Below are 25,007 nucleotides of genomic sequence, written 5' to 3' on the forward strand. Positions count from 1 at the left end.
TTGCCTTGCTGGGGTACAGCTGGTGACCAAGCCCTCTCTGCTGCACTACATCACAAGTACCCACTGTACCTGGACAAGGAGGTAAGAAAAGGGTACTTCTCCTCCCTGTCTTCTGCCTATGAGGTAGGTACTGCATGTCAGTCCTTACAGAAGACCAACAGAGGCAGAGCCCATGGAGGGTTAGAAGCAGGGAAAATGAAATGAGTGATGGTTACAGGTTCAGGTTCAGGGTCTATTGCCTTCTGATCTTCAGTACTCTTCAGGAGCATGTGGCACTGACAGCTTTGTGTCTGCTGCCTGGGATCCTTGCTCAATCACTATCAGGACATCCCGCTTGCCTTGCTCATTATCTCCCTGCCTGGATGGAAGGACCCCTGCCAAGAAGTATTATTTAAAGCTTGCACCCAATATTTAAACTTGAGTAATAAACACAACCATCATACTGTTTACAGTGACCAGGGAAATGAAAATTTCAAGGCAAAGATAAAAATCCCTGCCTTACTCTTGTGAGTTGCACATGACAGCTGCAAATCTTTGAGAGAAATGTCAGCAATATTTGTTTATGTTTATCTCTGGTTGTTATCTAAGTACTGCTAAAAATAAAGTCCACAAACAAGAAGCAGGATCTGTGACCTGGAGCTTTTGTCTGAGCACCATTGCTGCAGGCTATGATGCAGCACATATGGCCTCCTTTGGTGCTGTGTGGTGTAGCTTTTTCCCAGAGTGTCAATCTGTGCTCCATTCCCAGCCTGTTCCAGAGAAGGACAGCAAAGTCTGGCCATCTCTGTAAGACCCAGGTCTCGACACCATGAGGCTGTGGGTGAAAGCTGCCCTCTGCATGCTCAGCAAGTCCTCTGCTCCTAGGCTGCTTCACCAGGTGTGGCCGACCCCACAAGTGCTTTAAAAAGACAGCATCAGTAAGGGCTTTATATTGGCAGCACTGAAATCCCGACGTGCCCGCAGATCCAAGCCCTTCAGGGCCCGCTTGGGTGAGGGATTTCCCTCTCCCTCATCGCTACTCTCTCCATCCCTCAGCCGCGGAGCTCCCGCGTACCCGGGCCTGAGCTGCCCTGTGCGGGCTCCGGGAAGGAGAAGGGAGGGAGCCCGCGGCCCGTCCTGCCGGGACCGCCCGTACCGGTGCCGCCGGTGTCCCCGGGCCGGGCCCGAGACCCTCCCGGTGCCGGTGCCGCCGGTGTCCCCGGGCCGGGCCCGAGACCCTCCCGGGGCCGGTGCGCATGGGCTGTGCCGCACCGGCTGCTGCGGCCGCGCCGCTCCCGGCCGCCCTGCCGCGGCCGCGCCCCGCTCCGCAGGCTCCAGCTGCTCGCTGGCATGCCTTAAAGGACCTCTGCGTTCCCGCAGTTCTTTCCGGGCTGCTCTTGCCGCCTCCTCCTCCCCACGGCTGCGAGCCCCTTCTTGAACTGCTCGGCACGCTGTCGCTGCTCGGTGCAGGCGGGCACTTCCATGCGAGCGCCAGCCGCCCGCTGCCGTAACGTGCATCAGCACATCAGCCACCTCCCGCTCCGAGCCCGGAGCGATTTCATTACTCGTCGTGGTGCAGGGACCATTTTTCGGCAGGAAGGTCCAGCGTAAGTGTATTTTCGGCTTCCGCTCTGCTGTGCCGGCCATCGGTTTTGCTCACCATCCCCCGGGAGCCGAGGGAACCGAAGTTGCCAGGTAAATGCCCCCTTCCTTGTCTGCAGCGCTTCGGGAGGCGGCTCCGGTCTGCCGGCTTGCATGGCTGCTGCGCCGCTGTTGCACAGCACGGGTTCGGAGCGGAGGCAGCGCTCAGTGGCACAGCTGTCACCGGGCATCTCGTGTCGCCGCCCGCCTCTCGCGGCAGGCTCCGCACGGCTGCGGGAGCGGGAGGCTGCGGCGCTGCCCGGGCCGGCGGGGTGCGGGGCCGGCGGGGCGGCAGCGCGGCCCCGCCGTCACCGCTGTCGGTGTTGTCCCCGCAGGCCGGGCGGGCGCCGCCCGTCCCCGGGGAAGCCCGGCGGCGTGAGGCCGCCCGCCGCCGCTGCTTATGCAACACATCATCGATAACCACCCCGACATGGCCACGGCGCTGCTGGCGGGCGAGAAGCTGAAGGAGCTCATCCTGCCGGGGCAGCAGGATGACAAGGCGGGCGCGCTGGCCGCTCTGCTGCTCCAGCTGAAGCTGGAGCTGCCCTTCGACCGCGTGGTCACCATCGGGACCGTCCTCATCCCCATCCTCCTCGTCACCCTCGTCTTCACCAAGAACTTTGCCGGTAAGGGCGGCAGGACGGGCAGGGTCGTGTCCCGGTGCATGCCAAACAGGTGCTGGGAGATGTCAGCCATTCCCCGCCCTGGCGGGAGGGGACAGCGGCAGTGGCCGCTGCCTCAGAGCCACCTGTGCTCAGGAGCCGGCACTGCCCGTCGCGGCGGGCAGGACAGGGCTGTCGCCGCGCTGGGCAGGGCAGGGGTGTCGCCGTCCAGGCCGGTCCCTAACGGGGACAGCTGCTGGCTCTTGCCTTGGCCGGCAGGCGAGGCGTGGGGAGGTGCTGGTGCTGCCCAGCAGCAGGTGAGAGCTGGCGGCGGTGACAGGGCGGGTTAATGCTTGAGGCAGATCCTGGGCAGGTCCTGACTGGACCTGGCTGATGTCAGGCATTGTCCTGGTGTTACTTCAGGCGTCTACAGCGTGTTAAGTGGTCTACCAGGGAGAGGCTGATGCTTTCATGGAGACTGATACTATGTATGGAGCCCCGTGCAGTGTGCTTTGCTGGATTGTGACAGTGGAAATCACTGGTATCTGTGTCTGCTGAGGGTCATCTTGCGTAAACTGGTAACAGTTTAAAAAGCCTGGTTTGAATGCCCATCACCACCAGTCTCAGAAGGTGAGGTTTTGGTGAGCCTTGAAAATTACTGATCCAGTAAACTGTTAGGACACCTTTTGGGCCACTAGATGTGTAAACATTGTTTTGCTGTGTGGATTATAGGCTTGATGAGTGTAGCTGCCAGTGCATGACTGCTTTTAATGTCCCTTGAAGCTCCTGAAAATCCATGGGAAATTATTGGTGCTTTAATATGCAGGACTGACCTGGCAGTCTGTAGCTTGTAAATTGCTGAGAATTGGCTGTACTTAACCAGCTTAAACCAGAATCAGGCTCTTGCTTTGCATGCTGCTTTGGGATTGACTTCCAGTCCTTAACACTTGTTTTCATTATGAGGTGAAGTTAAATCATCTGGAAGTATAACTGCTTACAAATGGTGTCTGGAGATTTTTCTTAATCATAGTTAAAACTTTTTCAATCCACCTCAGTTTTTTAAAAAATAGTTTTATAGCTCAAGATCTTCAACCACAGTTAATAAGAACCTCATCTTTTGGATGCTGTTCTGGAGGTATCTTGGAGAAGCCATGTTTGCATGGTACATGAACACTGGCTCTTCATAGCAACTGAAAGACAGGTTTCAAGGTGACCTTAGAGGATCCTCTGTGGGGTGCAAAAGTTTTGTGATCGCTTCCTCTGCAGAGGATTAAGCTAATAAAAAGGCAATCCTACAGCAGCTCACGAGAGTGCATGCTTACATATATACTTTCATACTGTGTGAGGTGTACAGATTTGAGCCTCAGTAGGCCTAAAGACAGCCTTGGATGCGGGCAAGGTCATGTCCCCTTCACATGTGTTCCTTGACATAGGGCAAGATTCCTACCAGAAGCCCCTTGATGCCTCAGTGCTTGGTCAGACAGCAGTAGCTTGCTCCATATGAAGAAGTCATCTGAGGCTGCAGATGGTAGAGCAGTATCAAGTCTGAGATTCAGATTTATACAGTGGATGTCTCTCTGCAAAGCTAAACTGTAGTCCCACATACAGGAGAAAGAGGATCTGTTGAATTTACTCACATCTGCCTATGCTTCTGTTGTTGAGTTTATTTTGTGCTGTGGAAGACTATTATCTGGGCTCACACTTGTGTTCCAGATTTGTTTTTCAGAAGGACTAAAAGCAGTGTCACTTATGTCTACTTATGGGCTGTGTATGTTGATTTGACCCAGTAAGATAGAGAGCAGTTGCCTATTGTGTCCTGCCGGGACAAAACTTTATAAGGTAACACATAAAACACCCTTACATCTCTGCGAAAACATGGGATAAGATTTTTCTCTCATATGATGTCATGTTTCTTCAGATGGTCTGCAGTTAGAAAAATAATAGGAGAAAATGAAAAAATTATGCAACAGAATGTAATTGAAAAAGTCTAAGGATCTAATAAAACTAAATAGATAATTTTTAAGCTTAAGTGAAAGAGTTCCAGGTTAGTGAATTCAATTCTGCTTCCACAGAGTTCAAGAGCAAAACTTACATTAATTTTAATGTGATCTTAATCAGACGTTGCTCTTTTAATGAAACAGTATTTACTCAGACTTCTTTCCTAAGTCATGCATGTCCAGAGATACTGACCCTGGTAATAACAATAGTTCAACTGGATTCATGCTTACTACTGATTTTACAGTTTGTGTTGTTTCACCCATACACTGTCACCAACCTTGAAAAAAAATCTAACTTTGTTTGCTTTGGATACTGCTTCTTCTGTGCAATTTAAATAGTAGCTATGCAAGTACAAACTTTGCTGATGTAAGGTACCTACTGCCTTTTGGTTGTGAATATCATATCATAATAGCTTCCCAAACTTTGCTTTGGGCCCTTGAGTGCTTTTCTGATACTTGCCCTTATTTCTCATTTCTGTTAATGATACCCAGTGCAAGCTATGTGAAGATACCATCATGCCACTAAACTGAAAAAAGCCCCCTTTTCTGGGGTCTATACCATCTTACTTAATCAGTATTGGTAAAGCTTTTGGAACAATGGTGTGTGCACTCGAGACATGAAAATGTTGCTGTCTAAAAGCAGTGGTTTCTCAAAACTTTTTTTCTGAGGATTGGAAGAACCCTCACGATCAGTGGGTAGAAGAAATCAGAGCCTCTTATCTAGTTTATGTGTGTGCAAAGTGTAGCTGAAAGTCAAGACCAGCTGTACAGTCTGTCCAACAAGCCTAGTGAGAATTGGTCAGGCAGGGTGGGTGTCCTGCCCTGGGGGTGTGCAGGGGGCACCCCATCATCCTGGGAAGCCTGGGAGTCCCCAAGCAGCAGGAAGTCTGCTGGGGCCAGAGGCTGCAAGGAAGCACATATGAAAGCAAAGTTCAGCCCTTCATCAGAGGACAAAGAAAGAACATGGTGTTTACTTAAAAGATTGTAATTGACAACCTTAAAGGTCATTATGACTGTAGTATATATTATTGTATGCTCTATTTTGCCTGTGACTGGAGATAAAGCTACCTAGTTAATTATGTTGTTTTAGTGCCATGGGCAAAGTCATTGTTTTGGTAAATGCATGTGCTCTTCATGTAAGTGATTTGTTTGCCCTTGAGTTTGAGTGTTCTGATCTTTAAATTTCTTTTGAGAAATTTAATGGCAAATTACTGTTTTGGTAGCATAAGAGGCAAGACCTAATTATGTAGCAGATTCTATGCCAATATTATGAAAAAATCACAATTCATCTGAACTTAATGTGTTACAAAAGACTTTAAGTTAGATATTGTGCTTTTCTTCTATTATATGTATCATAAAGTCAAAGAACAGTTTGGGTCGGAAGGTGCTGTGGAGATCATATGTCCAACTCCCTGCCATGGATATGGATGCCTTCCATTAAACCAGGCTACTCAAAGCCCTCTCCAGCCTGGCCTTGAATAGTGCCTTGAAGAGATGGGACATCCACAGTTTCTCTGGACAGTCTGTTCCAGTGCCTCACCACCCTCACAATAAAGAATTTCTTCCTTGTGTTCAATCTAAAGCTACCCTTTTCCAGTTTAAAACCATTGTCCTGAGATACAGGCCCTGCTGGAAGTCTGTCCCCATCATTCTCAAAAGCCTCCTTTAAGTACTGCAAGGCCTGTTAGGTCTTCCTGGAATCTTCTCTTTTCCAGGCTTTTCCAATGCCAGTTCTCTCAGCCTGTCACAGAAGTTCTCCATCCCTCTGATCATTTTCGTGGTCCCTCTGGTATCACCTGGGCAGATGTTTCCTTAGCAGAGGGTTCCAGAGCTGGGTGCAGTTCTGCATGTGCAGTCCCATGAGAACAGAGTGGAGGCTCTGGACCTGCTGGCCACACTCCATGTTGTGCAGCCCTGGATGCTTGGTGTCCTCACAGTCTGGCTCGAGGTGGGAGGAGGGGTTGTCATCCTTGGTGTTCTTTTGCTCTGTAAATGAATCTGTAACGTAGCTAAAATGTACTGGGAGATAAGGTTTTGTTTCCATACGTCACTACTAGGTGGCAGTGCATTTGGGGTGAAATTGGGCTCTCTGCAGGAGGAAGGCAAAGGGCAGACACTCTGCTAGGATGTGCTCCTGAAAGTTAAATTCAGGCTGCAAAGGAGGCAGTAAGAGCTTGACCATTGATTTCAATGGGGACAAGAGTTCACTATGATGGCTGAAGTAAGATACGTTTCTTGCATTGATTCCCACTTCCTAAAGCTTTTTCACAGGTGGAAAGAAAGCCATGTAGCTAACATCCTACTGTGCCATTTCTGAGTCTCCTAATTCTCCTTTGTTTTTCGATCAAACCAGTGTGATTCCAGAAAGGACACCCCTAGAAAGTTAATTAAAATAAATCTATGAGCCATATTTTTACTGAGCGTAAGATCATCATAAAGTCATCTAGGAGCTATGTTCAGCTGCCCAACACAAAGGAAGCCCACATCAGCACTCACAAAAGAAGAATGAATATTGTTTCCCTTTCTAAAACTCAACCATGGATGGACTTCGTATAAAACTAGCATATCCTCTATTTAGAGGCCCATGTATGATGACCTTGAGGATAATAAAGAAAGTTTTTGAGGCATTTTTCTCTCACCTAGTGGATGGAATCTGTATTTAACTATGAGTTTTCTGGCTTCCTGGAGTCAGAGAGCTCTCAGAAGGTAGCATAGGCTAAAGGATGTCTCTCCAATAGCAGTGTCCTTGTTGAGGTAACAGTGTGTGCAGTGGGTGGTTCCAAGGGAACTTTGGCTTGATCTGTTTTTGTGTGAAAATTACTGCTTTAAAGATAACAACTAAATTTTTTATTTAAATATGAGAGCAAATGTGTTTGAAATTCTGTCAGAACAGCGACATAACCCCCATCACACTCTATACAGTCTTATGCATCTTCTGGAGCACTCATGCAGATGTGTATGCAGTGCTTTGCAGAGATCCATGCTTGTATTTGACTCTCTGGAAGTTTGATTTCTCACACCGAGCTTTTTATTTCCTACCAGTTAGTTATTCCTGTGCAAACTAGAAGTAAAATACAACCAGTATGAGCAGAGAATTCAGATTTGATAGTACTGTGCTGTCCCACTGTATGAATAGGTGACTATACCAGGTACTGCCTCGTGGTGAAGCAAATTTTATGTCTGTTAGTATTGGTAGTCACATTTGTCTTTCCATTTTAACTGCATTAAAGCCTCCTGGGTTGTTCCCTTTCCTATGATAAAGGTTTAGGGATTCTTTTTATTGGAAGTGTTTCCTTGTTAACCTAAGTCAGCCTTAGGTTAATATTTAGTGAAAGAAAGGTAATACACCAAATTTAATTAAATTTTAGAAGGTAGGGATTTAAGGTACATAGTCTTAGTCCAGCTGTAGTCTGTGTTGGTTTTCAGTTTATAATTTTTTTTTAGTTATAAAGTTTCAGTGTCTCTTGTCAAGGCATGGTCAGTCTGGAATGGTATGGATATAGAGAAACAAGATCATTCCATCAGCCTTTCCATTTTCACTTCCTTTCCAAAATGCACAGAATGTGGGGTATTAGACTGCCAGTTTGAGGTGGGTCTGTTTGATATTCCATGTTTTTTATCCTTCTCTCTCCCTGGTTTTGCCATGGCATCAGTACACAAGCTGCAGCCACAAGTAGGATGCTGCTGGGTCAGCATGTGCTGTATCCTCTCCTCCGTGGCTGGCAGTGGTGCCACAGCAGCAGGTGCCAGCCTTTGGTGTTGAGTGTCTCATGGCATTTGCTGAACTTCAGAACACTCTTCTGTAATCCAGTAGATTGAGAGACACTTGGCTTTCATGATGTGCTGCTTAGTTCTTTTGTATCACTTCATGTTTTTAGTGACTGGTTTAAATATTCCAGGGTTGTGCTGGGTTGAGAAGCAACCCCATCAATAATGTCTGCGGGAAGTTCTCTCTGTAAGGGACCAGAGAGTGGTGCATCCCAAAGGAGATTACATTGCTGGTTTTGTTGTGTTATCTTCACAATATTGAAATATTTTGGTTTCCAAACTGATGTTGTAATGGGATTGCTAAGTCATATCCCTCTAGTACAGTGCCTCATGCTTTCTATTCACAGTGAATTATTCTTTCCATATTGCAGCATGTTTGCTTTTCCCACCCAAGCTGTTAAATGCCGGTACTTTATTAAAATAAAGCAAAGCATTCATCCAGTTGGTTTTTATACTTCAGTCAAAAGCCAAGCTTTAGCATTGGTTTTCATACTAGGTTCTTAAAACAGTGCCTGCAAAATACAAAAGAGGTTGCTCAAAAATACTGTATTTCTGTGTTTCTTAACACTTGTGTAGTTCAGCCCTCTACCTACCATCCTTCTGCTAGAAAATTTTCATAAGAAAGCAATGGAAGGAAACAATATTTAGTGACTGAAGTATCACTTCAAGGTTTTATGTTATATTTTCTGATTTGCAATGATTTGCAGAAGCAATGCTTACATTACTGTGTGATACAGTATATGCATGAGTTCAATGTCTTTTCCACTTTTCACCCTACGGTATGTTTGAAATAGAATATGTCAGATTTTTATATTATGAGACGGAGTTTTATTTTGTATTTCTGGTCACTTTTCTAATTTGTATTTGTTTCGAATTGTGTCAGGATAATTACAAATGCTTATTTAGGTAACTTACCTAATAGATGGCTTTTGATCTTTCCATTTTTTCTCTCCAACTGCACTTGAAGAAAGTGAAGATGGCATTTTCCCAAGTGACTTTGTTAGTGCTAAGAGTACAGAGCCAGATTGTTTAGTGTATGACAAACTGATGACACCGGTGCAGAAATTGTTCTGAGGTGATATTAGCAGAGAAAAGAGAATCTAGGGAGTGTAACAGTACCACTTAAGTGCTTTCTTAGCACGTATTTTTAAAAAGGGCTGAAATGATGCAAGCACCCACAGGCTGGCTGCAGTCTGCCTCCTGGCTGTTCGCATTGCTGATGGCATTTTTCCCAAAGGATGAGGGCCCTTTACACTCACACAAACTCGATGTGTGCACAAGATACACTAGCTGGGACTCTGTGAGTTTTGATCATTTAAAGGTTTGCAATTACACAGGTGAATGGGGAATAGAACGGTATTCTTGAGGAAATGCATGAGCCATGCATCACCCCACTGCAGTTCCTAATGACTGCAGATATTTTTTCTGTCATAAATTCCATTTCTCAGACTTCATCAACGCACATACATCATCATTTTTTAGTCATGTCTTTAATGTCCTGTTTGCATTATTAACCCCTTCATTTTTTCAAATGTCATATGTGGGAAGAGGTCCAAAATACAGATGAATTTTGGCTTACTACATGCTTTCAGATAACCAACAGACTTGAACAGATGGTCAAAAATAATTTTCTTTAAGAGTTACTTAATTTATTCACCTTTGACAAAAGGAAACCTTATGAATAAATGAAGAATAAGGTCGAGACTGTTTTTCAAAGCTATCCTGAAGTATTTGAGGCTCTTTGTTGTCTCCAAACTAGATAGAAATCATGCATCCATGACGTAGAGGAAATTTCAGCTTGTGTGGTTTCTTACATCTGTAAAAGTCTTCAGGAAGAATCTGCATCATCACTGAGTTCCTTGGGTCCTCTCAGTATTAAAAATAGCTGCAGTGGACACCCTCAGTACATGTATATGTTTAATTACAAAAGCTGAATGATTTAACAGTAGACCGGCATAATTCTTGTAGATTCCTTCTTTCTCACATTATACAGGATTTATTCTAAGAAAACCATTGGAATCAGGACACATATTTGCATCATTGGGGATTTTGTCCCTGGCATGTGTTATACTCTTGCATTTGAATGGGGAAGTGCAGCTGTTTGCTGTGATAGCAAGCACAGTTAGCGAGCTCTGGGGACTGTGTGCTTTTCTTTAGTGGCACCAAGCCTGTCATGCAGGCTCAAAGTCCATGGAGTACTGCTGCAGTCAGGTGCTGAGATGTGTGGTGTGGTTTTTGCAGCTGAGAGACTATTTCTGGAGTTTTAGTTTAATTTTAGTGCTGCAGTCAGGTGCTGAGATGTGTGGTTTTGCAGCTCAGAGACTATTTCTGGAGTTTTAGTTTAATTTTAGTTTTATGATGAGGTAATTATTTCACATTTTGAGGTTGAGGTACCTTATCTTCTGTGAGAGCCATGTTTTCTTCAGAAGGTCAGGAGGCCTCTACCCTGGAAGTGGCAGAGCCCTTGGGAGCCTCGGGTGGTGGATTGTTCTGTCTCTTCTGGGATGAATCAAAACAGTTCTGATACTTCACAAAACCCAATTTCTCTACACATGGAGAAACCAGTTTTCCAAGAGCAGTAGACCAGCCATCTCTGCCCTCTAAACACTATGTTATTAAAATAATGTTATTACCCAGTGAGCTAACTGTTGGTCCTTTTCTTCTTTTTCGATATGAACTTTTCCGGGTGCTGTGTTTATGCCAAAAGGTATTTAATACAAGCCATCATTTTAATTTCTAGTCATTAAATAATAGTAATGCAGTAGAACAAACATACTGTTTCCTGTTGCTTCCTGTGGTTGTATTTTGTAGTTGACCCTTGATTTAAGATGCCACCATTGTTCACGTATCACCGGTTTCACTGGATTCTCATGATCCATTTCATTTCAGCATTTATTCTTGCAGTTTACTTTAGGTGTTACTGCACTCCACATTATCATACTGTCTGAGTGTATGTAGTTGCTTTGGGGTTCCATCTCTAACAGGCAATTTTTGACCTCTGCGTCCGCATTATCATACTGTCTGAGTGCACGTAGTTCTTTGGGGTTCCATCTCTAACAGGCAATTTTTGACCTCTGCAAAACATTAAAATATTATTTTCACGCCTTACTACCTCTCCTATGCAGAAGATCTGGACATCACTGAAATTCCACTCACCTCCTCATGCAAGCACTAAATTTAGTGGTAAATGTTATTCAGATCTCTTTTGTAGGACTGACTGCATGGCTGAATTTTGTTAATTATATTTAGATTAATACATTTCTTTAAATTCAGATCTAACCTTCCCTCAAATCTTGGCACCAATAGTCAGTCATATAAATAAGCTCTCTTTTCAGTGACTTTACCACCACATGGTAGAGAGCAGCTCATGAGTGAGGACACATTCCTCTATAGGAGCAGCCTAAGGGATTTCATCCAAGTGTTTCTGCACCTTCCTCATAACAGGGGCTATTTCCAACACACCAGACAAGCATGAGTAGGTGTCTTTTTCCTGGCTAACCTGGGGAGGTGTACAAAACCTGGAGCCTCAGATTTCCAGTAAGGGTGAGCACACCAGCTACTTTTAGAAGAGACAGAGTCTATTACGTACTGGGAATATGGTTCTGTAAATTCATATATACACTAGGAAAGTGCATTGTTAATTCATTGATTCTACAGATCCAAAATATATGCAGTTCAAGCAGCAGTCCTGCAAGGCAAAAAGACCCAAATTGGAAATACAGGGAGACCTGCTGCTACCCTTGCACTTCAGTTACCCTTGTGGGTGAGCCACTGCCAATCAATCTTTGAAATTGCTTATCTACATCTCACTCTTTATGACTAATCCTTACAGAACATAGGCCAATAAAACCTAATAGCAGCAGTGGTTTCCTGTCTCATTTTTTTAGGGACTTTCTTTTCAAGATTTTTTTCTTAAACAGGACAAGTGGTTTCAGAGATTGGGCAAAAAAGGCTTTGCTGATCATGGAGAAATTTGTACCTTAGGAAGACTTCATGGGCATGCAACCTGTATTCAGACTGGAAAGAATATTCCCTAAGAAAGGTAAAGGTACTGCCTTTTTATTTCAGTAAAACTAGTAATTCTTAATAATTAGCTTGCTAAGTTGAGGCTTAGTTTGATGGATGTTTTCTCATTCATATAAGTAAACTCAGTGAGTTAAATAGGACTGTATGACACACAAAATGAATTTCAGGGATCCATCCTTACCCTGTACTAATTTCTAACTTTAAATATCCTTTAAATAAAATCGTTGAAATAAACTAGTTAAATTAAGTGAGTTTTTCCTTTTGTTGACAGTTAATTAGCTAGCATAAGTTAAAATTATTCGAAGCAGAATTAGGTATTCCTTGTGGACTGTGTGATGGGGATGGAAGACATGTATACTGTTTAGATAATGTTTTACTTTCTTAGACTACATTTTTAACCTCAGTAACATAAATGTTCTTTATTCGTTTTTTCCAGAGAGAAGAGGATCCAGGACATTTCTTCTTTTCCATTTAAAAATTGCTGAAGAAGTACTAAATAAATTATTTCTGTTTCTAAAAATAAACAGTTTGCTACCTGCTTTCTTGTGCAATCCTTTTAGTATCCAAGATGAATAAGACATGTATGTCAGATTGCTTACATGTATGTGCCACAAAGCAGTATGATAAGGAATACCCTTGTTAAATACTGGCATTTATCACTGAATTCAGGGAGTTTCTGATTTATTTTGTCTATTAGAAGTGTGTGTACTGGGAAGTGATGGGCAGGGAGATTCAGAGATTCTACCCAAATGTTGAATTTCTCCTGGGAGACAAGTGGAGGGGACTGCACAAGGAGTGCTTCAGAGATCTTGCCTGGATTGCCAGCTTATCTTCACAGGCAGGCTGGGCACAGGAGTGAGGATGATTTAGAGCTCTCTACAAGAGGGCAGAATGCCAGTTGCTAGGAAGCACTAGGCTAGCATGAGTCTGCAGTATATTTAACTCAGTAAGTGTAGTTATCAATATACCTACCTGATCCTTAGCTTGGGTCTCCAGCTAGAGTGTTTAGGCACTTGTCCAGAGGCTGGGACATCCAGCCTGTTCAGCAGCACCTCATCACCAGTTCTGCTGCCCACACCCTGTGTGGGGTACTGGCAGTCACACTGAATGTTAACTAGATCCTTGAAGAAGTCTTCACACAAGAGGCATACTTACCTTTGCCTTGAATTGAATTCTTTCCTTGCAAGAATTTTCATAATTTTTTTACATTTTTTTATTATATTTTCTCAAAACTGTTTCATTTTTTCTGTCTGCTAGAAAATTTTACTGTTTCTTTTGCTTTACTCAATTATTACATTGGAGTGCTAATAATGCATTTCAGTGGGAAGATTAATGAAGTGTGATTTCTTCTCCTAGAGTAAATTCTAAAAGCTGGAGGTCACAGGAAGCATATACAATTTGTTATCATGGTTTATATTTTGGCAAATATACTTTATTCCACTGGTAATGCAGTAGGTATAAAAAATCATTTGCCCTGTTATATAGGAGTATATACTGTTTATTATTAATTTTTTTTTTTTACAATGCCTACCAAAGCACTCTAAATGTGTTGTCCACCTTTTTTTAAATAACTTTTGCTCATAATGACATTTTAAAAGCTTTATAACTACATCATCATTTCTTCAAAGAGAGATGCATATGCTAGATTTTATGCACTGTTAGTAATCACATTTACTTAAGGGAAATGCCCAGTGCCTGCAGTTGCTTAAGTATTTTCAGGAGCAGGTCTGACTTTTTATAGCAGTGAATGCTAAGAGATTGTCACTGTTACCTTTATTTTTAAGTGGTGAGTGTGTTAGATGCAATTCACACGCTTTCCCAGGAAGACTTGTAAAATCTTAACTTTGAATAGACAATGGAGGGTGATGCACATCTACAGTTGCACCATATCTTCTTGACAGTGCCATTTTAGGCCATATTTCTTGCAAAGTGTTTCTTGTTATAGATGGGCAAATAAATGCACACACGCCTCTCCCACAGCCTCCTTGAGCCGTACTTTTGGCATCTCTTCCCTCTGTTGAGATGCAATGCTGAGGCCTGAGCTCCAGCCACGTGTATGTCTGTGACAGCCTTCTAGCTGTATTGTACTGGATGTGTTCTTAATGCAACTGGCCATTGCATTCAGAAATGGCTGTTTCTCAAAAATTAAAAAAAGTACTGCTGCATGGATCAGCCATTCTTGCTGGACATGACCTAGAAGATGAAAATTCACTTGGAGGACAATCAAGCATTGTCCCTGCCTGAGCAAGATGCAGAGACAGGTTGAGTAGCTTCTGTCTTTGAAGGTTTTCAGACTGACAAACCCCTAATTAAGCTGGTCTGAAATCAGGCCTGACTCTGCTTTGAGTGGGATGTGGGACTCAGCATTTCTATGATTTTGCATTGGGGTATAATTTCAGGAAATGGTCTAGGAACAGCAGTCATCAGATTTTTCCTCTGTTAACTCCATTTCCACATCTGAGATTCATTTCTGTAGTGGAAAGTTTTACAAGGGTTCCAACCCCAAACCTCAGCATTCTTTCAGGCCCCTTTCCTGAGGAATCCAGAACCTGGAGTATCATAACTCCAGTTTGAAATGTAGCAGTTTTATTTTTATAACATATTTTCATGCCTAACACTTGCAGCCTGAGAAAATGGTGTTTAATTCAGGGCCTCTCAAAGAGGACAGTTGAATGTATATTGCAGTATGTGGAGGCTGGGGAACAGGAGGTGGCTGACCTTACATTGGGAGCAGTAGGAGTGGGAGCGTGTGCCTGCAGGAAGCCCACAGGCATTTCTCCAAGCCTTTTCTTACAGCAGCAGACTTGACAGCTCCTGGCTTCAGTGCTTTGACTTCACTCCTTTCCATACTGTCTGGATTCTTTCTAAAGAGTTTTTTTTGGGGCACAACCCCTTCCTTTATCCCTCTCCCTACCTTGAGTGTCTTCTGCAGCCATGAGCTTCCATTCCCCTGAGGTATGACTTCAGTACCACAGGACCTCCCTCAAGTCACTTCTCTCCCTTTCAGAAATGCTTAAAATGATGGGTTGGGGTGAGTTGTTGCAGAATGGAACATGTGAAAAAACTTCTCTGCCAAGGGATTTTAATTTCTCAAGTGGCATAACACAATCAGTTATATTATGCAACTAAGTAATTCTGTGTTGTTTATTTCATCTTGATTGCATATCTGAAAAATGCAGTCAGATCTCTCTCATACCTTATCCTACAGGACAGTTCTGTGGATTTCTAGAAGCTACTTAGGTGCATAGTGAGCAGGATAAAATGCATTTATGTACAATTGTTGAAAACATCTGACATATTGAAAAAAGGGAAATGAAGTTTGTTAGCATGCACTTAAGTTTAGGCTTAAGTTAATATAAAAAAACTATCACATATCACCATCAAAGCCTTTTTTTTTTTTTTTTCAATGTAGTAATTACTAGGAATACATCTTTCAAGGAGCAGAGAGACAGATTATTTTTATGGGCTTTAGATTAGATAACATTGAGAGGATGACCAATCCACGCCATATTAATGCTCCTCAAGCTTTAAAAAATTTTCTTTACAACACTTTACTTCATTGACATACGCAGTTAAATTGTGGCGTCTCAAGAAAAACCTGTTCCATGGTGGCTGGAATGGCTATATGAAAAAGGACCTTCACAAACTGTGTAAGAATTTTCAGGATGAAAGAAGAGTATCAGTAGAAACTTTCTATATTTATGAATATAAAGTTGAAAGCAAATGCATTTTGTATATTGCATGATCCAACATCAGAGCTATGATTTTAACACCATTGCAACCTTTTTTTAATGCTTCTTACCTATCAGGAGAACATTGTAAAACAAACAAATAGAAAAATCTGCTGTGTCTTCTTGAAACTGCATTAAGCAGAAGCCTCAAGCTAAGTGAGTTATGTGTGAGAACAACTTGTTCCTCTGGTATCCTCATCAGATCTGTATGTTAATGTCCAGCTATACATCACTGCCAACTTTCATAACAAGATTATTGATATGGTGCTTTTCTTTTTCCTTAATTAATGATGGACACAGGCTGCAGTAGAGAAGAAGCAATCTCATACCCTACTATACCTGGATCAAACACTTTCAGGGTGTTTGTTAAATGCCAGGTTGAATGCTGCCACTGTCTAAGAAGTAACATTTACAAAAGCTAACTCAAAACCTGGTGCGGATCCTGCTTGGTAGCCTCTTGTCAGTGCAGAGAGACAAGTTCTTTGTCCAGGCAACAGCTAAATGAGTCTTTTGCTTTGAGTCACTTCAGAAGGGAATTCCTCTCTTCTCAGTTGTCTGGACCATTTTCTAGGGGAAGGAGCTTCCAGGTTTGATGCAATGCTTTGTTAGTCAAGTCCTGTGATGAGAGGGTTAAGCTAAATATCCCTGTGGAATAACTTCACCAAAATTTATGGCATTCTCTGACAGTAAATATAGCTCAAAGATAATGCTAAGAGAGGTTGTGGCAGTCCCATCCCTGGAAGTGCTCAAGGCAAGGCTGGATGGGGTTTTGAGTAGCCTGGTCTAATGGAAGTTGTCCCTGCCCATGGCAGGGGGGATGGGACTAGATGATCTCTAAGATCCCTTCCAATCCAAACCAGTCTGTGATTCTATGATTCTATATTAGAAAATACTATTTGAATAAAATAGTGTTGGAACCCCACTGCTCTCACTTCAATCAGTTATCAGAAGTCCCATTGGCTCCACAGAGGATTTGTTTTTGTCTGAAGGGTCTTGGGATTTACATATTATACAATGAAAATCATGCCAATTTTGCAAATATGCAAAGAAAATACTAGACTAGTGGCAACCAGGTACAAAACATTGAGTAAGAGTGGGACACCATGCTCAGCTGGCCAGATAAATTAGAGATCTTTTACAACCTCACAGAAAATTGGGTCAGATAAAAACAAGTTTAACAGAGGAAAAGAAAACAAATTCCTCTCAAGTGATGTTTGCTTTTTCCACTGTTTGGGACAGCCTCATTTTGTAGCCTGTAATGCAGCTGGTCAGTCCAAGCTGGACTTCTGAAGCTCTTTAGACTTTTTTCACCACAGCAGTGGCAATGGATGGAGTGCGGTTAGTCTATCAGTGATCTGCTCAATGTAAATGCAAATGTAAAATATTTATTTTTTTTAATTTATAAAGGAAAAATATATTTGATTGTTGTTGTAGTCACTCTAGCTTTTGTGTCTCAGTGAAGACAACAGAAAGAAGTAATCAGTTTATTGGATAGTAGTAACTGATGCAGGAATCAAAAAATAATCCTTATGGCTGATTTGTGGGAATACTTGCTGCTGTTTTCCCAAGTATTTGTGATGTTGAGACCTAGAAGAAATGAACTCATGTCTGCCACAGAAAACTTGGTTTCATAATGGAAAGTTCTACTGGGCTTAGGGATACCAAATTTAAAAAAAATTCTGCTTATGAGAAACATAGCATTCTGCTTTGCCTTTTTTTACCCCATGGGAACATATTTGTACAGGATTCTGCTTGGCCTCCTAGGGAATTCTACAATAACTCTTTGATAGTTGGAGATTAAGCTTTTTGTATGCATCCCTTCATGGGTAGGTTTGGGAGGCTGTGTAATTACGAAATCAGGGGAGTCAATGAGCAATTTTCTTATTACATATATCTGCAAGTACATAAAAATAGTCTAAATGGAAGTGCTTTAAACTATTCTCTGAGACTGAAGTTAGTTAATTTTAAAATAGTCTTCAAAAATTATATTAAAATATTTGCAGGGGGTACTCACTTTCCATGCTGTCTTGAGTAGCAGCGTTTACTCTGTCAACTCTGTTTAAGTTGGTAGTATTAATTCTCTCTAGGTCACAGAAGAGGTTTATACCTCCTCTCCAAAGAACTAACTTCTGCTTTGCTCACATGTGAAAAGTAACTGGTCAAGTAAGGAGTAATTTTTTAAGCCAGAAAGATCACGGGGAGTTGCCTGTCTATTAATTTTTAATATTCTATTTATTGTTATCAATATGATATTTTCTGTTTTCATTTTTATCATAAAGAGAACAGTGCCACCGTGCTTTTCCAGGGAGCTGTTCTTGATCTGAATTGTAGACTACATTCAGAGCCAGAGCAGGCTTGATGTTCTTGAGCGATTCTCGAGTCAAGAGAGCATGCCTGCTCCTATGGCTGTCATTCTGGGAAGTTTTTTAAAGGTGTAGCAGAACACTGTAAAATATATTCTCTTTGTTCTACCTGTCAAACATGAAGACATGGTCTTCCTCTTTGAATAAGATGTCTTCATAATGGCCATTGTTCTTTGGGGAATTGATGCTGCTTTAGCTTTCACAAGTTTTTCTCTCTCATGTATTGCTAGGGAAAAAAAGGATCATGTATAATTTATCTACTGGGTTAGGACCTTTATCTCAACATTCTGATGATGATGGTAAAATACGAATGTTTAGAAGGAGTGTTAAAATAGACAAGTATGTGGTAATTTCCTTTGACAAACCCTTCTGTCCTCCAGCAGAATATGACTGTCCTGAGAGAAAAATTGCATCACTGTGAATTTAATAATACTTGCTATACTTTCTCTCCTATTACTTTGTCTGACTTTTTTCTTGATCCACAGTATTTGTTTTTCCATAATACTGTCTGAGGGCAATTTGCATTTAATTACACATTGTGTAAAAATCCCAAAGTTACAATTACAAATGTAGAATAAATAGTTAACACACCAGATTCTATCCTGATCAGTCACACTTTTATTCAAGAATATTTGCTGAGAGGGATACAGTTGACTAAATCCTTGTATGTCTCAAGTTTCATTTTTTCCTATCATATCAAATGAGTTGACTTTGTTAATAATTATTAAAAGCATTGTCTTAAGCTATGTCTAACTTTTTTCTATATGGAAGAATACTTAGCTGGGATGTACCTTAAATTTCAACCCATTTTCAGCATTAGCATGGAACATCCTCAGCTGCTGGCTTTGTAGTGAATATTAGGTCTTTTAGCTTTACAGAGTTCACATCACAGTTGCTTAGGATGTTGTTTTCAGAGAGGTCATTAAACCAAAATATGTATTTCTTGCTGACATTTCTAACTCAGGCTCATTCTAAAACCTTTAGGTAAATAGTTTTGCTGTAGGGTTTGTGAGGATGTGTGTGCAGACTGAGCTGGCTAAGATGTGGAGGGCTTAATGGTCATGTGAAGATACAGTAAAATAAAATTGATATAATTTGAAATGTTTATTTTCCAGAGCCCCTTTTGTAGGTTAAATGCACAGCAGTGACTTTTCTCTCTGTTATACAGAGGAGCCAATATACTGTTACACACCACACAACTTCACCCGCGATCAAGCCTTGTATGCCAGAGGATATTGTTGGACAGAATTAAAAGATGCCTTGCCAGGAGTTGATGCCAGCCACTGGCCCTCCTTGTTTGAGCATAAGTTCCTACCTTATGCACTGCTGGCTTTTGCTGGGATAATGTACATTCCAGCTCTGGGCTGGGAATTTCTGGCCTCCACTCGACTGACTTCAGAGCTTAATTTTTTGCTTCAGGAGATCGATAACTGCTACCACCGTGCAGCTGAAGGGCGGGCACCAAAAATAGAGAAACAGATTCAGTCCAAAGGCCCAGGGATAACAGAGAGAGAGAAAAGAGAAATCATTGAGAATGCAGAGAAGGAGAAAAGCCCTGAGCAGAATTTGTTTGAGAAATATCTGGAAAGAAGAGGACGAAGTAACTTTTTAGCTAAGCTTTATCTTGCAAGACATCTGTTCATCATCTTTTTAAGCATCATACCAATCACATATTTGTCCACCTACTATGCTACACAGAAGCAAAATGAATTTACATGTGCACTAGGTGAGCCTCCAGACAAAACAAGCAGCTCCAAATTGCACATCAGAGTGAACTGTAAACTGCCTTCTGTCCAGCTCCAGCGGATTATTGCTGGTGTAGATATCGTTCTCCTCTGCTTCATGAACTTGATAATCCTCATCAACTTGATTCACCTCTTCATATTTCGCAAGTCTAACTTCATATTTGATAAACTGAACAAAGTAGGAATAAAGACCAAGAAACAGTGGCAGAAGTCCCAGTTTTGTGATATTAATATTTTGGCCATGTTTTGTAATGAAAATAGGGACCACATAAAATCACTGAACCGTCTGGATTTTATTACAAATGAAAGCGATCTGATGTACGACAACGTGGTGCGCCAGCTGCTCGCGGCACTGGCCCAGTCCAACCACGATGCCACTCCGACCATGCGTGATTCAGGGATTCAGACCATAGACCCCAGCGTTGATCCAGCAGACATTGATGCTAATGAACAGCTCATCATTAAGAGGCCGAGGAAGAAGATGAAATGGATCCCGACTACCAATCCCCTTCCGCAGCCATTCAAGGAGCAGTTAGCCATTATGAAGGTTGAGAACCACAAGCCTGACAAACCGAAGCCTGTGCGGAGAAAAACAGCGACAGACAGCCTTATAGCTCCTTTGCTGGAGTCTGCTGCAAAAACCTCACAGCAATCGTCCGCTCACAAGAGCGAGCCAAACGCCATCCCAAGCACAAGCAGTGAAAAAAAGCACACACGGCACTTTTCCTTGGATGTTCATCCATATATACTCAGTAGCAAAAAACCCAAGCCAGAGGTTCAAGCCATCCCCTCGATGCCTACGTCAAAAAGCCAAGAGGGTGGATTTATAAATCAGGAAGAGAATGTTGTAGTGCATGTTACCTCCTCTCTCAAAGGTACAGTATGCCATAATGCCCATACCACCTCCACAGGCCATAATTTACATAGCAATCTTAAGGAACTCAGAGTTTATTGAAACTGTTAGACCTACCTTGCTAGATTTGGAGATAGCTAGTAATCTCAAGATTTGCAGGTCTCAGAAATACAGGTTCTCTCTCTTTAACAACTGTATGGAGGGTAAGGATTATTACAGGTAGAGCTGTACAAAACAGGCTGCAGGCTGTTGGTGTGGGTCATGTTTCAAATGTAAGCAGGTTTTCACAACTACAAATGTGATCATGCCTTGCCAAGGAAATGAGGAGCGTTTGGCTTCCATGATACCCTTCCTGCTCCACCAGCACCTGGCACGTTTCAAACCTGCCTTATTTTCAAGTGGTATGGAAACTGCCATGGTACATGACCTGAGCAGTAATAGCCCCTTAGGGGCGTGTGGGCGACTACTAATGGTAGTTAAAGCTGCCTGTGGAAAAAAGATCTCTTAGACTACCAACTCTCAGGGGTTGTCATATGTTTGTCACTTAGAAAATCAAAACTCAGCTTGTTGACATTGTTCTTCACACACACTTTAAACTGCCCTGTGTCTTATGTGGACCAGAGGATGGATGCTCTGAAGTGTTGGTGCTGGTCAGGGATTCAGAATTTCTGCCATTCCCTTCCCATGTGGCCTCACAGGAGATGCTCTTTCTGTGCCTCAGTTCCCTGGTGGTCTTGTAAAGCCTGTCCCTTTCTTAACTCAAGGGAGTGTTTCAAATATATCAGTAGTTGCTATGAGCTAGGATGATGAGGAAAGCCATTTGAACATTACAAAAAGTGATAGATCAGTAAATAAACTGATAGACAGATATCTTCTTGTTTATTTTTGTAAGCTACTGACATAAGAAAGAAGCACTATGCAGTTGAAGTTACAGAAAAATCTGTACGTACTTAAAGCAATGGCTCTCATCTCATTACAAGCTAAGACCTCCCTCTGGGCTTCGACAGACTGACCTCTACCGTCACCCCACTGCCCAGCAAAGAAGTGATTTGAGGTATAAAAGTTTCTGTCACTTCCAAATCCCTATGCTCCTTAGAGTCCTGCAACTCCCCAATATGCATGTGAGCTGTTCTACAGCATTCTTTATCCAGTCACCTGCTCTGATTTCAACTCCTCAAAACTGCTGGGGTTTTCTGGTTCAATTACCTTAATCTAAATTAGTGCTTGAATATTTTAAGGGCAAAAAATAATTACTGGAGTTTTGGGGCTCTGTGACTCCCTATTCACATTAAAAATTTTCAACTTTGTTTTTGAGTTAGACCTACATTGCAGTCCATCAGGTAAGGCAGACTTATAAATTCTGGAAAGAGACTTCAGTTTATGAAGAATTGCTGAGTTCTTTCTAAAGACAAGTGGCTTACAATGTGTAACCACTGTTTTTTCCCATTGAAAATATCAATGCCTTTTGTATTCCATCCTGTGGATTTCAATACTCATTGCATTTGGCAAAACATTAAATCATACTGTTTAAAAAACACTGGCCAGACTAGGAGGGGGATAAATATACTTTTCAGTTGTTGAGTTTTTTTTTCCTTCATTTTACAAAAATACCATTCACATAAGGAAGCATGAGCATGCATAAAAAAGAGTGAGATTTAGAAACCCCACTTCTTGTTTGTCCTGTTTCCCTGAGCTTACAACCCTGTTGTTTTCAAACAGTCCTCTTTGGATTTCTCAAAGGGTCCCAAGAATATTCCGTTTGGGATCCTCTTCTGATCCCACTGAAATCAGTGGCGAGACTGCCAATGACTTTTATTGGCTCAGGACGCTCCTCGCTGATGGACTGGAATGGTGAGAGACTACCTGTCCTTTATCTGTCTGTTTTGTTCTCTTGTAGACACCCCTCATCCTGCAAAAGAGATCCTGTACTCATCCGAGACATGCAGAACTGTGCCTGCCGCTGCGGCTTTTGTCACGTGTAACCACAACCATATAGCCACCACTGCTGCTGCCACCAGTATGGCTTTGAACCAGGTCAAGGCAGAGCCCACACCCGCACTGAGCTGCAACCCGGCCCACCCTTTGCTGCACATCAACACGCTGTACGAGGACCATGAGGAGGAGGTGTCCAACATGATGGACAATGGGATTCACTCGCCGAGCGACCCCGGGGAGATGCTCTCCATCCCCACCCCGAAGCAGATCAGGCTGGCGACGTTTGACGAGCCCATGGCCATGGTGAGCTCGGTGGAGTACTGAGGGCCGGGCCGGGCCCTGCAGCACGGCAGCGCTGGCCGTGGTCCCCCAGCAATGCAACTCACTGCATGAGCATGGAGAGTTTTCTCACGGACTATAGCTTCTGGTAATAACACCAAACGGTTCTTCAGGATCACGTCATAGGCACTGTCAGTCATTTGCAAAATAGGATGAAGAAAATCTGGTGGAAATAGACCTTTAACACTAAGACAACCATTAGCTCTAACTCTAAACTATAGCTTCCTGATTTAAATGGGAATTAGCACAATTTATGAACATTAAGAGTCTAATGGCATGCCACAGCAATTTTAGTGAGTGTTTAAATCCTTTGCATTCAGAATCACTGATTAAACTTAACATGGAAGTGAGGTATACTTTTTAATGGCAGAAGTTAAATAAGAGTTCTTTTCTAAGCAGGGAGGATTTTTTTGTTTTTAATTCAGGATTATGAAAAAGTTATATGCAAGCAAAATTTGTGTTTGTTTGTTTATTTAGCTCACTGATGTTGGGCTTGATGAAGACTTAGCTGAAAGGGCCTTACTACCACCAGCATTTAAGTGCAAAAGATTGACACACTCAATCTCTTGCATTTATAAATGAAAATACCTGAATTATGCCCCGCCCTTTAACATGCTTATATGTTTGATGGAAGATGATTAAATTAAGAGTTTATTTTTTTAAATATATTTTACCATGGAAAAAAATTACTTTAATAACTTTTCAAACCAGGTGTTACTTTTAACAAAATGTGTAGAAGAGAGTCATTGTAGCTGCTTATTTTTTCATAGTGTATTTATGAACCAGGTTAGAAACTTTCATGGGTGCTTCACTGATATGAACAAACTTACAGAGGTCATTACAAAATATCTTACAAAATGTGAAACCAGCAAACCTGTTTTCAAACAGTTTTAACACACAGTTAAAGAAGTCTATTAATTCAGTTCTACAGATTTGGCTAGTCCTTGATTCAGCAAAAATTAAGGCCATGGATGACACTGAAATGACTCATGTCTAAAACTAAGCACACACTGAAATGGCTTTGCTGGATCTGGGCTCTAGTGAAGGCAGACAATAATGCTGCAGTATGTGCTATCACTGATTCAGTATTTGCCATCCTTGGCTCAAAGCACATCTTCATGCCCATCTTCCTATAATTACGATATGTGTGATCTAATAGAAAACTCTAGTATAATAACTAAAACGTCTATTAAAAGTGTATCATGCAATAACCATTCTCAGCAAAATTATAGTGAAACAAAAAGTGACTGTGCAAAACAATATTCCTAGCTGCATTCAGAATTACAGACTGTGTGTGTTTGCTTCAAAATGATGTATAATGGTAGAAAAAAAATATGCAGCACAAATATGGGACTGAAATCTTGAGTTTATTTTTAATTTATTACCTCAGACATGGATATATTATACCAATATTTAATGAAAATAGTACTGAAAATAAATGCCTATTATTCTGAATATTTTAATGTGTACTACTTCCTAGCTTAGTGATACAAACAACCTCTAAAGCAGGGTAACTGAAGTTCTTGTCAATAGATCCCTTGGGGCGGATTAGAGTAAAATGACACTGAATTACCAGTGTACATTTTTGAGGCAAGTTTATTTTAAAACAAATTGGTTGCATTGGAAAGGAGGTATGTAGCCACTTTGTTTCTTCTCTATGCAATTATAAAAAGATGACAAAGAAAAGATATTAGGAGAAGAAAGAAAGAGAAGGAAAGGACAAGAGTAGATAATGGGGAGGAAAGATGCCACCACCCGTGGATCTGCAAAAAGACTTGATTGTTGCAATTTTGATGTCCATGGTTGGAGTCAGCATGGCAGCCTTGTTCTGTTGGGGCCAGCACCCACACAGCAAAGAGTTTGACAGCTTATATACATTCAGGCTTAATCCCCCAGTACTTCCCCCTGGGAGGGGTTTTCTTTGAGGGTCTTTTGATGGTTTGTGGCCCCTTCCAGTGACATGATTGCTTCTCTGGCCCTGTTTCTAACTGTGCCAGCTGTGCCTCCTTAGGGAGGAATAGCTTCAGG

General features: G+C 42.1%; 1 protein-coding gene across 8 annotated transcripts; it reads left to right on the top strand.

Moving 5' to 3' along the window:
- The first annotated feature begins 1,532 nt into the window (after positions 1 to 1,532).
- On the top strand, positions 1,533 to 24,424 carry PANX2 (pannexin 2). Of its 8 annotated transcripts, XM_039726921.1 has the most exons (6): positions 1,533 to 1,674; positions 1,956 to 2,246; positions 11,908 to 12,029; positions 12,450 to 12,594; positions 19,223 to 20,727; positions 22,603 to 24,424. In XM_039726921.1, exons 5-6 carry the CDS (start codon positions 19,242 to 19,244, stop codon positions 22,962 to 22,964), a joined length of 1,848 nt encoding a protein of 615 aa, XP_039582855.1. In that variant the 5' UTR covers positions 1,533 to 1,674; positions 1,956 to 2,246; positions 11,908 to 12,029; positions 12,450 to 12,594; positions 19,223 to 19,241; the 3' UTR covers positions 22,965 to 24,424. The 8 variants fall into 8 exon arrangements, 7 of the variants coding, with proteins under 7 accessions (XP_039582855.1, XP_039582859.1, XP_039582854.1 ...); XR_005629583.1 differs by lacking the exons at positions 11,908 to 12,029; positions 12,450 to 12,594 and adding an exon at positions 21,598 to 21,759 and having other exon boundaries at positions 19,276 to 20,727; positions 22,603 to 22,625; XM_039726925.1 differs by lacking the exons at positions 11,908 to 12,029; positions 12,450 to 12,594 and adding an exon at positions 21,686 to 21,759 and having other exon boundaries at positions 19,276 to 20,727; positions 22,603 to 22,733.
- The last annotated feature ends 583 nt before the right edge of the window (positions 24,425 to 25,007 follow it).

The sequence above is a fragment of the Passer montanus genome, unplaced genomic scaffold (assembly GCF_014805655.1).
Source record: "Passer montanus isolate IOZ18808 unplaced genomic scaffold, ASM1480565v1 scaffold6, whole genome shotgun sequence".
In the NCBI taxonomy this organism is placed as follows: Eukaryota; Metazoa; Chordata; class Aves; order Passeriformes; family Passeridae; genus Passer; species Passer montanus.

Bases quoted from the DNA above. Each gene is read 5' to 3' on its own strand.
- PANX2 (XM_039726920.1), top strand. From the start codon at position 2,021: ATGCAACACATCATCGATAACCACCCCGACATGGCCACGGCGCTGCTG. The intron at 2,247-19,275 runs GTAAGGGCGGCA...TCTGTTATACAG, and splicing joins CTTCACCAAGAACTTTGCCG to AGGAGCCAATATACTGTTAC. The intron at 20,728-22,602 runs GTACAGTATGCC...GTTCTCTTGTAG, and splicing joins TGTTACCTCCTCTCTCAAAG to ACACCCCTCATCCTGCAAAA.